Genomic DNA, 12,090 nt, shown 5'->3' with positions numbered 1-12,090 from the left:
CCACCCTCATTCATAAATCAAACACAAAAAATCTTTTTCGAAAAATATTTTCTACTCACCAACCAAACATGAGAAAATAAGTCAAAAACCAACTTGTTTTCCAAGAAAACATTTTCTAGGAAAACATTTTCCTTCATACCAAACACACCCCTAATCTCTCTATAAAGGTACTTTTAGTAATATTAGTGCTACCTTAATGTTCTTCAAAATATTAGCGAGTTCAAAATTTGTGATAACACTAATAGTTTGATAATGTTAGCAAGTTCTGCAGAATAGCTACATTAATCAGTTCATATAATGCGCCAAAATGACAAGAGTCAATTGAGGTTTAACAAAAGATTGGAGTACAGGTCTTTGGATGGACCTTATTTTTACAACTATAATATACATCACAGCAACCCAACTCCAGCATCCACAAACTCCTCACAATTAAGTCAGAACACGTTCCCGCGTGTTAAATGAGTCTAGATCGTGCATCTTCCTGCAACAACTTCCTTCACCTTTGAATTACCGTGGCTGGTTTTACTATACTTGTGTGGAAGAAAGACCAAAAGCTAAGTTATCTAGTGACATATCTGGGCTAAACATTTTGTGAGCTTACTAAAAGATAGCTGAACTCCGAGTATCTTCTAGGTGATTGACAAACTTTTCCCTTGGGGATCAGTAGCATTGGTTAAAACAGAAGAAGAACCCTCTTGGCTGATTCTCCATTGGTGTTTTAGGGGTCTCACCCGAGTCATCACGCTTGGACATTAAGGAGCTGGTACCTGGAGACTCCGGTGGTAACACATGATTCTCTGAAGTGAAAATCCTAGCTGGTATTACTGGTTCCGGAGGGGAAACTGAAGAGAGAAAATGTAGAAGCATCTGTATTATCTGAGTGAAGTTGGGACGAGTGTTTGGATCCTCTTTCCAACACGAAGTTACAATTACTGCCAAATCCTCGGGGAGATCATCTGCGCTTGGTCTCACATTCTGCAAAACACACAATAATAAACTTGGTTTAGCAAAACCAAACAGCTATTAATTGTTATACTAAACATCTTGCTGGACATAGTTAAGACCAAACATGGGCCCCAAGTTCCTTTTTTATTTTATTTCTTGGGTGGTGCACGGTTCTGAACTCAGTGGATGATGGACAGCCCCTCTACCAATTTCCACTTAAATATAGGCTTTCGTCCCCACATCATGTGCTACACACGCTCTTACCGGTAGACCAAATCCCTGGGGCACTGGGTCTCAAGTTTCTGCATTGTAATTATCCACGTATACGTGTTCTTCAGTCAAAAGTTAAGTGATTTGAGACAAAAACAATTTTTTTAAAGTCTTCAGCTGTGGGACAAACATAGGTAAATTAAAGGGCATTCACCCAAAGTTGTACTAGTGTCCCCCAGTGGTCCAATTTAGTCTTTGATGTGCCCTTTGTAAAGGAGGCAGTGTGATGTGAACCAACTAAATGCTATCACATCTTAACCTCTCTCATCCTTTTAGTTCAGGAAAAATAAAATTATGATATTGAAATAACTAGATGACAAAAACTAATAGGGAGAGAGGATTTTTACCTTAAACGCAGCTGCATAAGCAGCCTGCAAATTAGACATGCCCTCAAATGGTAATTTGTTATGTACGAGTTCCCACAGAACAATTGCAAAACTATAGGCATCTACTTTGTGATTATAATGCTTCTTCTCGCCATGTCTTAAAGTGACCGTGCTGTAGAGCTACCACCAAAAGGAGAGTGATAAGTCAGCTCTGTATAGCCATAGGAGAAGAGAAAAAGAACGGAAAATATATTAATAAGCACGGGGATTCAAGAATCAACCTCTGGAGCCATCCAGCGATAGGTTCCAGTTTCAGCAGTCATCATCTCTGTCAATGATTCTTCTCTTGCCAAACCAAAATCCGCAAGTTTGACAGTTTTGTGGTCCGCAGTCAAAAGCAAGTTCTCTGGAAGTAAATGCAAACAGAACCCAAATCAGAAAAATGATACTAAAGGCATTGTAATTTTTAAAGGAATAACAATATCCATAAATGTTGTCAACACCCTCGATTAACAGAGAAGATTTGTAAAGTTTGAAATCATTGCTAAACCTTGACAAGTATAAGTTACACTACTAGGCCAAAGAAGACAACAATTATAATTGCTGACACTAATTGTAATTTTGCATCTTCTTGATACCTTTGTATATAGCTCATAACTTCATCCAAGAATTTTTTTTTAAAAAAATCTAAAGAAAAAGGTTATGCATCTCAATTTTGTAGTAGAAACTAAAATGATCTTAACATTTTATTTAGGAGCTCAAAGAAATTATTTTTCTAACCTTGGAAGAAGAAAACAAAAGAAAGTAAAATTTCAATTTTCTCAACCACTTTATTAAAAAAGGATGATGAGTAAGCATCTTCTTCTGCAGCACTTTCAGGGGAATTTATTCCAGTTAAAGTTTCTTATGTATTCAGCTGCTTCTACCGACCGTGTACTGGTAATATTGTCAAGAATCTAGTTCCATATGATTTCACCAATGAGAGCATCTTTAGATTACTATCAAGTATTAACTTATTTGTTCAACTAACCCACAGACAAAAATAGGAACAGTGAGTAGCAAAGCCAATGGAGGCTTGAAAAATGACTTTTCTTTGTTCTTATAAGCAGAACAGTTAACAAAAGAAAGTGCACAACACGAAGCAGAGGACACAAGAAAGAATTTTAGAGCTTGTTAGTGATCTGGAACCATATGACATAAGAAATTACTTAACCAGTAATACTTTTACCATATAGGGGCTATTGAAATGTGTGACTATCGCATCTAAAAGCTTAAGTAAGCTTAAGTTGTTATAGAAAGAAGTGAGAACACACACTTATTTTTTCAATTGTATTCTCAACACGTCCTTTCACGTGTGAGCTTGATTCGTTTTTCATGGGGCAAGCACGTGGAAATTCTTTTAGATAAAAATTGGCGGTGAGATTCCATCCCAAGACATTTGCTTGCTCTAGTACCATATTGAAGCATGTGACCATCGAAACACATTTACTAGAGATCAAGACCACATAAAGGTTAAAAGATTAGTGGTGATTTCAGACCAGATCGAAATGGATGTTGAAATAGTTTGAAATTAAAAATACATAAAAAAAAAAAACAGTGAGAGAGACATATTAGTTACCAGGTTTTAGGTCACGGTGAATGATACCATGAGAGTGCAAGCACTCCATTGCACGAGCTATATCAAGGGCAAATCTAATAGCAACACCAGTATCCAAGCACCTTGGCCTCATGTTCAGCAAGTATTTCCTCAGCGTCCCACCGAGAAGAAGTTCAGTTACAATGACCATGACAGGCTCCTTGCAAGCTCCTATGAACTGTAGATGAAAAATAAAATGAAAACCAATAACCAATGTGAGCAATTCATTTAGCCGTCTTAACAACTAATCAAATAGATCATATCCAAACACAAGTTTGGGACTTAAAAGCAACCTTCACTAAGTTCTTGTGCTGAACTCTGGATAACATAGCAACCTCCCTTCCAAAACGAGATTCTCTCTTGGCAATCTCTTCGGGCGTCTCCCCTTTATGCACAATCTTTATCGCTACATTCTGGTTTCGGTATCTGAGAAGAACCCAACCAAAAAATATAACTAAAGAAGCACAAAACTGCATCAGGACAGAAATTTAGGCGTTATTAATTTAACAAACTAGCACATACTTTTAAATCCCCTCACTTCAGAATTAAGAACAATATCTTTTAGCAACACACTTTGGGATTTTTTCACAAATAGCCAGTCGTATTCACTGTTTATTTTTCGAGCAGTATACATAGATTATACTCTGATTATACACCCCTATACACATACTATAAATCTAACGGAAACTTTAGCAACTATTTATTGTTAAATCTTCAAACATTTTCCTAAGATTAAACCATTGAACTAGCTGAATTAAATCAAACAGTAATGCCATACCAACAGAATCTAGCAGTACTAGTTCAGAAGTTCAAATAAACAAACAGCACTTACAAATCAGTAAAACAACAACAACATACCCAGTGTGATCCCACAAGCGGAGTCCGGCTCTTACAGATCAGTCAAAAACATAATTTTACTAACAGAGAAAGTAAACTTACTTTCCCTCATACACCTTGGCATGAGCACCCTCTCCAATCTTAGGACCAACAAACAGAAGCTTTGGATCAATTAACCATTTCGTCTCCAAATTGAACTCTTCTTCTCCAGAGTAAAACCCATTAGCAGATCCCATTTTCCAGACCCCAAATACTCTCCCCCTATAATAACTTCAAGAATGAACTAGTAGCACATCTATTTAACTACCAAAATCGAAACACTTAACAACAATTCACCTAGCATTTGAAGCAAAACCAGTAGAAAAGCAAAAAGTTCAAGACTTTATAACCAAGAACCAGAAAACTCAGTGACCCACAAAGCAGAAACGAATCTACAACAAACCCCTGTGTTTAAAACAACAGAAAAATGAACCCAACAAACAAGAAACCCCAGAAATTCCTACTGGTTCAGTTGAAATATAATAAAAAATAAACAGTTCAGAAGAAGTAGATCAGCTGGTTTGGTTGGTGGATCAATTGGGGCTATGAGAAGAAGAAGAAAAAAGAGAGATAAATAAGGTGAAGAGTGAGTAGAATAAGGGGAAAGATAATGAAAGATAGAGATGGATGTTAAGCAATTAGGAGACTTTAGTTAGTGCTAATACTTTTTATTTATAAGTTGCTCTGGTTTCTTGATCTGCAAATAAAAAGAGGAAGGTGATGTGTGTGTGAAAAAAAAGGGGGGGTGGGGGGGATTTTATTATCCTTTTGAATTATTTTGAGGAGACAATAGAAATTATTTAACAAGAGTAAATGGAGACAAGGAAGGGTAAAATGGGAAAATAACTAGATGCCATTGAAAAGGATATTATATTTATATTGAGATTTTAATATAAAGAAAAAAATTGTTGGAATTGGCACATGGAAGATGGAAGAAGAAGAAGCAAGTACAATCATCTGATTTTTTAAACTTTTTTTGTTGAGATGGAATATAATTGATGAGAAAAAAAATGTTCCCTCCGTTTCACAAAAAATGACTTCTTTTCCTTTTTAGTTAGTTTCAAAAAAATGACCTCTTTCCTTTTTTGGTAACATTTTACTTTTTGCTTTCCACGTGACATGTTTAAGACCACAAGATTAAGGACAATTTTGTACATTTGACATAACTATAATTTAGGACGACAAGATTCAAAAGTCTTCTTTAATTTCTTAAACTTCATGTCAAGTCAAACCAGACCAATCTTTTTGAAACGGAGGGAGTAAGAGATTTAAGGATTACTTAGGAGAAAAATAATTTGAGCATAAAATTGTGTATAATTAATTATATTAAAAAACATAGTATATCATATTTTACATATATATAAAAATTGACTTTAACTATCCTAACTATTCACCCACAATAGATGATTCCTAACTGATTTGAAATACAAATAAAATAATTTTAAAATTAAAATAGCATTAGCCAATTCTTATAATAATAATATGCAATTTTGGATAAAATATGAGTAATAGATACAGTTATTGAGATGGTTGAAATCTTGATATATTTAACTAAAGATTTTAGAGTTGAATCATAAAAATAAAAGGGAAAAAATTATTATGAGTCACACCCCATCCCCTCCCAAATAGACACTATAATGCAAAAATTCAAAATTTATTTGAGTTTCAATTTTAATATCGAATATTAACGGGACACAAAAAAAACACTTCCTCTGTTTAAAAAAAAAAGTTATCTACTTTTTTTTTAAAAAAAATCTTTCCTTTTTTTTATAACATTTTGATTTCAGTTTTCCACATGTTATATTTAAAACTATAAAATTAAAATGCATTTTATACATTTGAAATAACTTTAATATAGAAACATAAAATTAAAAAGTCATTCTAATTTTTTTAAATTTCATATTAAATCAAATTAAATCTCTTTTTTTTTCTAAACGGAAGGAGTAATAGTTATCCTTTGCCAGCCCCAATGGACAGTACCAAACAAATGATGAAAATGGGGTACCTTAGTACGTCCTCTATAATGTCCTCATATGTAGTACATACACTATCTTTCATTTTACATCTTCATTATATTTCCAAGTAAGAAAATCATCATCATTATTATATTGGAGAAACTAACATTTGGGGTCAATGGAGGAAAATATTTTTTAATTCTTTTTATCTTAACAGTTGAATAATTGATTTTTAATTTAATCGATTTCATAAAAAGAAATATATATATGTTCATATTGCTTCAAATTATTTTAATAGGATAATAACCAAATAATTTAATGGATGTGTACAAAAGGCTGCTTTCAATTTTATGGCGTTACATTGTCTCAATTTTTTGTTAATCCTATTTTCTTATTCTTTTGGGCGACGAAATCAACTTGTATTTAGAAGTCAAAAGTTTTGGATTTTTCTGCTAGCATTAAAATTTTAAGTAACTTTTATTCTTAAAAAATAAAATAATATGCAGGTCATATCTCCAATAACTTAATTGCCTTCAAAATCTCATGCTAAGATATTATTTAGAGTAAGCACAAGAAGAAAGAGGTTGACTTTTAATACGGGTCAGAAAGAGAACCATCTTGACCATTTTGACAATATATAACACGAAATGATATATTATTTGTTTGTAGAAAAAACTTACCATTGTTAAAGATAAAAAAAAGAGTAAATTATTCAGGCTGACACACATATATCTACTAACCTTCTAAGAAATTCAAGTTATAAAGATATGAAGAACTTATATTATTTTGTTCTTTCATAAATCCTGAATTTAAACTTAATACAATTTAAAAAAAAGCATGCCCTAAAAACTAACTTTTAAGGCTACGTTAACACATTGCAATATTGGTATAATATGACTCAAATCTCGTACCTTGTTAGAATAATAACAAATCATCAGTTTCCCCATTTGTCAACTTTGACGACTTCACATTGAATAACTTATAACAAACAACCACGCTCTTCATCTTCCATTCTCAACAACTCCACATTGGACAACTTATAATAAATCATAACATTTTGCATTTGTCATTCGATTCTCAACGACTCTAACTTGTACAACATTTACTCTATCACAAGTACTAGGTAGTCCTTTCCCAATCCCTAGCTAGGTAGCCATCTCTCGGTGTCACCATCCACGACATAAAAGCTAGTTTTTGAGATGGAAAGAACGCAAGACCATATATATAAACTTCATATCAATGTATTGAAAATAACCATGTTTTTTTGTGTATTTAAAAAATAGAATGTTTTTGGCACTTTAAGAAAGTAGTTGAATGAAAAAAGATTTCGACGACTTTGAAAACCAACGTGATTTGCTCAAATAATGTAAGTATCGTTTTTACACCATTTTTGATACATTAGAAAAAAGATGTCGGTGTGGAAATTGCAATGAAAGAAAGAGTCAAAAAGATTGAAAATGTCATAAAATCATTTATAGTAAAAGACAGATTATTCTTTTGTTTGTCTAACTAATTGGGTTTTGGTTTTGACTTTTGGGCAACTTCTTTGGTTTTTCTGTTTGGCCCTACCCCCCCACACCAAACAAAAAAAATGCTAATTTTTTGTGGAATTTTAACCTTAAATAATGACCACTTATAAAATTTCAAATTTTGTTGTGCACATTTAAAATCGTACAACAGAGTAAAATTGTCACTTACTATCATTTACAAATTGTTCCTAGTCTCTTACATATAAAAATGATATTTTAAAAGATAAAATCAAATCTCCCGATTCTAATATATCTTTTTAAAAATAACGAGTCTTACTTTCAAGAAATTGGATTAAATGAGATTAAAAAATGTCCAAAATCACGTCCTCTTTTTCATTGCTCAAGCCTCAACAATTACTTTTAGCCTTTTATCAAATGTATATCATGTTATTAGTCGTAAGTCATAAGTTATAAATAATTCTGATTATTATCAAATTATTTTATTTTCATATTCTTGGTGTCACTGTCCATTATATATGTACACATCTTTTGTCTCATCTGCCTATATTTATGTTTGATTTGTTAATACTCCATCCGTGCTAATAAATTAAGCTATACCACGTAAAGAAGTGATTAAAATAAGTTGGTAAGATCTAGTAATACGTAATTAATACTATAACCAATCAACTTAATTATTATAAGTTTTTATAATATACAACAATTGCTTAATGATGTTTCCTAATTATTCCACTGCCTTTTGTCGGAGATGTACGTTTTGAAGTCATGGGCCCCTGGCCTAACTTAGAATTAATTCTAATTTGTGAGTGTAAACCTGACATATTTCCACCGAGACCAAGTGTAAATACACATATTTTGTCTATAGTTATCTATAAGTGGTAAATATGTAATTATGAATTAAGTTAATTTTTCACCATGTGAAAGAAAAGGACAACATATGATTTTATAATTAATATATACGTCTAGTGTTCATTATAAGAAAAATTTAGTGACCTGGCAAAGTAAAAATTCACAACTATCATATTTGGACATCACTATTTGATTTGTATCAATTTTTGTGAAAGTTCTGCATGACTATTCATTTCGAAATAACTTAAAATATATGGTATCTAAAATTACACATAGCTAAATATCAAATATTTTTATTTGAAATTACAGTAAAATTGATCGGCGTCTTTAATCAAGCAAAAATTGTTGAACTTCAACTATAGATACTTGAATTTCAATCGTATGAAATTTCGAGAAAATGATCAAAATAGTCCTTCATGTATAGGGTTTGAATTATTTTGGTCCTTCATCTGTATCATCTCATCAAAATAGTCCTTAATATATATATAAAAAGTATCATTTTGGTCCTAGCCCTAAAAACTAACTAAAAACATAAAAAAAATGTTAAGTTTAGCTGTGGGTCCCACGCTCTTCTTCCTCCCTCTTTCTTCCCCTATTGCTTCTTCTTCATGTTCAATTTTTTTGAACATGAAGGAGAAGTAATGGGGAAGAAACATAAAAAAAAATTGTTAAGAGCCTCACTGTTCAAACCGATACTCTTAATTCTCACAAAATTAATATACACATGTAAAATCCATTTCTGTCGTATGCATGAAATTTAGGGGAAAATTGATGAAGATCCAGTATTATAACTTAAATTTCTGCATTGGAATTGATCTTGTATATAGGTGGAGAATCAGGAGAAAGATCTAGCAAGTACCAGAGGTCTCTGTCGATGCCGGCAAGTCCTCCGATGCCAGGTACACCGACGGTACGCAAAGAGAATGTATGGAGGAGTGTTTTTAACCCAGGGAGCAATTTAGCTACATGAAGGAAAAGCAATGAGGAAGAAAGAGGGAGGAAGAAGAGTGTGGGACCCACAGTTAAACTTAACAGATTTTTTTATGTTTTCAGTTAGTTTTTAGGGTTAGGATCAAAATGATATTTTTTATGTATACATTAAAGGACTATTTTGATGAGATGGTATAGATAAAGGACCAAAATAATTCAAATCCTATACATGAAGGATTATTTTGATCATTTTCTCTGAAATTTCAGTGTATTTGAAATTATTTTGAAAATGCTAGACTTCTATTTTTCTACACAATGGGCTTCTGGGCTTCAAATCAGCCCAATATCGATTGCATTGGCCCAAGACCTTTACCGGCAAAATTCGTCCCTTCTATTTTTGGCGCCAAGGCAGCTCCAGCGGAAATTGGCTCCGTCGATTTTGCCGCCGGAAATGTATTCAACCGCCCGCCAAACTACCCTAGTTGACTATAATCAACGTCATTCGCCGTCGACGACCTCCAAATCTTCCTTGCAACTAATTCACTCGCGTAGAATTGTATCTGTTTCTCTTTTCGCTAAAAATCATCACCTTCCCAATAGATGCCGGCGAATCCGTACCATATCCGGCAGACATTTATCTTCTCATTCATCGGAATCTTCAAGCGACTATGAAAATCCGCTTAGTTGTGATTCAACTCATAATGACTTTGTACTGCCGCCAGGTCCGTCATTTACAAACCTATATCCATCTTTATACATGTGTATCAGTGTATGCTAATCCTTTATTCTTAGTTTGTTTCATGTAGGTAAGCTGCTGTCCAGAAATGTAACATGGATTGGGGTTGCCACTATTACTAGCAAAGTTCTGGTGATTATTTCCTAGTATTTTTTCAAATGTACTTATTGTTAAACCTTTAAATTCTTCTCTCAAAAGTTTTGTTGTTTTCGGTTTTTTCAATTTTTGGTTATTTAGGGGTTATTGAGGGAAATTGTTATAGCTTCAGCTTTTGGCATTGGTCCTGTAGTAACTGCCTTCAGGTATGCCGTTTACCTGGCTTGAAATTTTTTCACCTTCCCCTGTTCATTCATTTCCCCATTCTCTTCTAATAGAACAAGAGAGTGTTCTATGTTCCCTAAAAAGTTTCTTTCCTCACCATTTTAGTCTGATTGGAGTGGTGCTGTAATTACAGGTATGCTTCGGTGCTGCCTGGTTTTGCTGCATCAGTTCTTGGTGGTGAGTAGAGAATAAAATAAAGTAGATGGTTTATCTATCCATAAGAGTATTGAGATACAAAACATAATAGCATTGTCTTTAGAGTTGGGTTCACTTTGTTTGTGTATGCATGATTATATTTTATTCTCTTTAGTCAAAACTTGGGTACAAGTAACAGCCATCTTTTCTATAAGCAGTGTGTTGTTACCAGCTGCAGACAATATATTTCTAAGGAAAAAGGGCAACTCATATATAAAAAGTTTGTTAGCTCACAAAATGCTTTATGTGTAGGAGATGATACGAACATTTTGATCACTGTCTCCTTACTTTATGCAGGTGTTAATGGCCCTATTCACATCACAATGACAACTACATTAAGGCTAGTTGCTATCTCTGTATCTGCTACTTTCTTGATTGCTAAAGCTGAATTCAGAGTGTTCTGCACTCTAACTGCTACAGAATTATGTTTACCAGGAGCCAAAGGCACCATATTCCTGTTGTCGCCATATTCATCTAAAACAGCAGGAAGGTTGCGATACTTGAATTTTATGTGTCGCTACTTGTGATAACCCAGGATTCCTTGTGCTGCAGCACCCACATAACATGACAAATTATGTAACAAAGAGTAAATCCTCTGGTCATTTACCTTCTTTCAACATTGAAGTTCTTCTGGATTAGACCTCGGAGACCAACAGGGTTAGTTAGATAAAGAGCTGAATATTGAATTTTTAGTCCTCTACATACATAAAACTTTAGTTTCTTTGTCGACGGGCATGTTTAATGCTTACCTAACTTGCTAATGAATGATTCTGTGGGTAGATGCATATCTTCAGACGTAAGTGCATGTGTTGTAGACAATGATATCTTGTCTTCTCTCATGATAACTAAATCTACCTGATATTAAGTATGAGTAGTGACACGTTCTGGACAAGGGGAAGCTATATGGTGACTTCCACATTGTCCCTTTTTTATCCTTTCTTTTAGTTGACCTTTATCTTCATTGCTACCTAAAGTTCTATAAAATTTTGAACCAACTTCAAAGACTTTTGAGCTACTTTCTCAGTAGTTAAGCTTTTCCATTTTACCCTGTGACTTTGTATGTGGGGATTTCAGAATCAGTTAAGGGAAAAAATTTAGACGAAAGGTATAAGATTAGTAAGCAAATGCTTGTGCTGTTCGGAGCATGATAAATAAAGTATTGATCGCCTCTTTATCAAGAGCGAGCTTGCTATGGAGGTTTGGAACCATTTTGATTGTCTTTTCAATAAAAGATCCTTCCAAATGGATTCCATTCAGTCCCGGCAGTTTAACAGATCTCGCAGGAAATCCCAAGATGGCTAGGTCACGTCTATGCTTGCTATTTTTCAGTTTGGGAACTCTGGAGGGAAGGCAATAGCAGTAAATTAGGAAGCCCAATATCTCAACCGGCTGCTATTATTCAAAAAATTACAGACTGTCTTGAGAACACATTTCTTACTTCTGACTTGCTTATAGAAAAAAACATTTCTTTACTTCTGTTTTTGATTGACACTGGTAAGAATATTAAAAAAACATTTCTTACTTCTCACTTATCACAACTGATGATCTTCAGTAAGCTTCCAGA

General features: G+C 33.6%; 2 protein-coding genes across 2 annotated transcripts; one reads left to right on the top strand and one right to left on the bottom strand.

Moving 5' to 3' along the window:
* Positions 1-265: 265 nt before the first annotated feature.
* On the bottom strand, positions 266-4,795 carry LOC102581793 (serine/threonine-protein kinase HT1-like). Its single transcript, XM_006338561.2, has 6 exons — positions 4,117-4,795; positions 3,471-3,603; positions 3,160-3,355; positions 1,823-1,947; positions 1,563-1,721; positions 266-975 (listed from the first exon to the last, which is right to left on the bottom strand). Exons 1-6 carry the CDS (start codon positions 4,248-4,250, stop codon positions 661-663), a joined length of 1,062 nt encoding a protein of 353 aa, XP_006338623.1. The 5' UTR covers positions 4,251-4,795; the 3' UTR covers positions 266-660.
* Positions 4,796-9,563: 4,768 nt separating this feature from the next.
* On the top strand, positions 9,564-11,910 carry LOC107060322 (uncharacterized). Its single transcript, XM_015308080.1, has 5 exons — positions 9,564-9,996; positions 10,081-10,142; positions 10,248-10,312; positions 10,465-10,508; positions 10,824-11,910. The coding sequence occupies exons 1-5, from the start codon at positions 9,564-9,566 to the stop codon at positions 11,051-11,053; spliced, it is 834 nt and encodes a 277-aa protein (XP_015163566.1). The 3' UTR covers positions 11,054-11,910.
* Positions 11,911-12,090: the final 180 nt, after the last annotated feature.

The sequence above is a fragment of the Solanum tuberosum genome, unplaced genomic scaffold, assembly GCF_000226075.1.
Source record: "Solanum tuberosum cultivar DM 1-3 516 R44 unplaced genomic scaffold, SolTub_3.0 scf00004, whole genome shotgun sequence".
In the NCBI taxonomy this organism is placed as follows: domain Eukaryota; kingdom Viridiplantae; phylum Streptophyta; class Magnoliopsida; order Solanales; family Solanaceae; genus Solanum; species Solanum tuberosum.
This window is presented reverse-complemented; position numbering and strand designations above follow the sequence as displayed.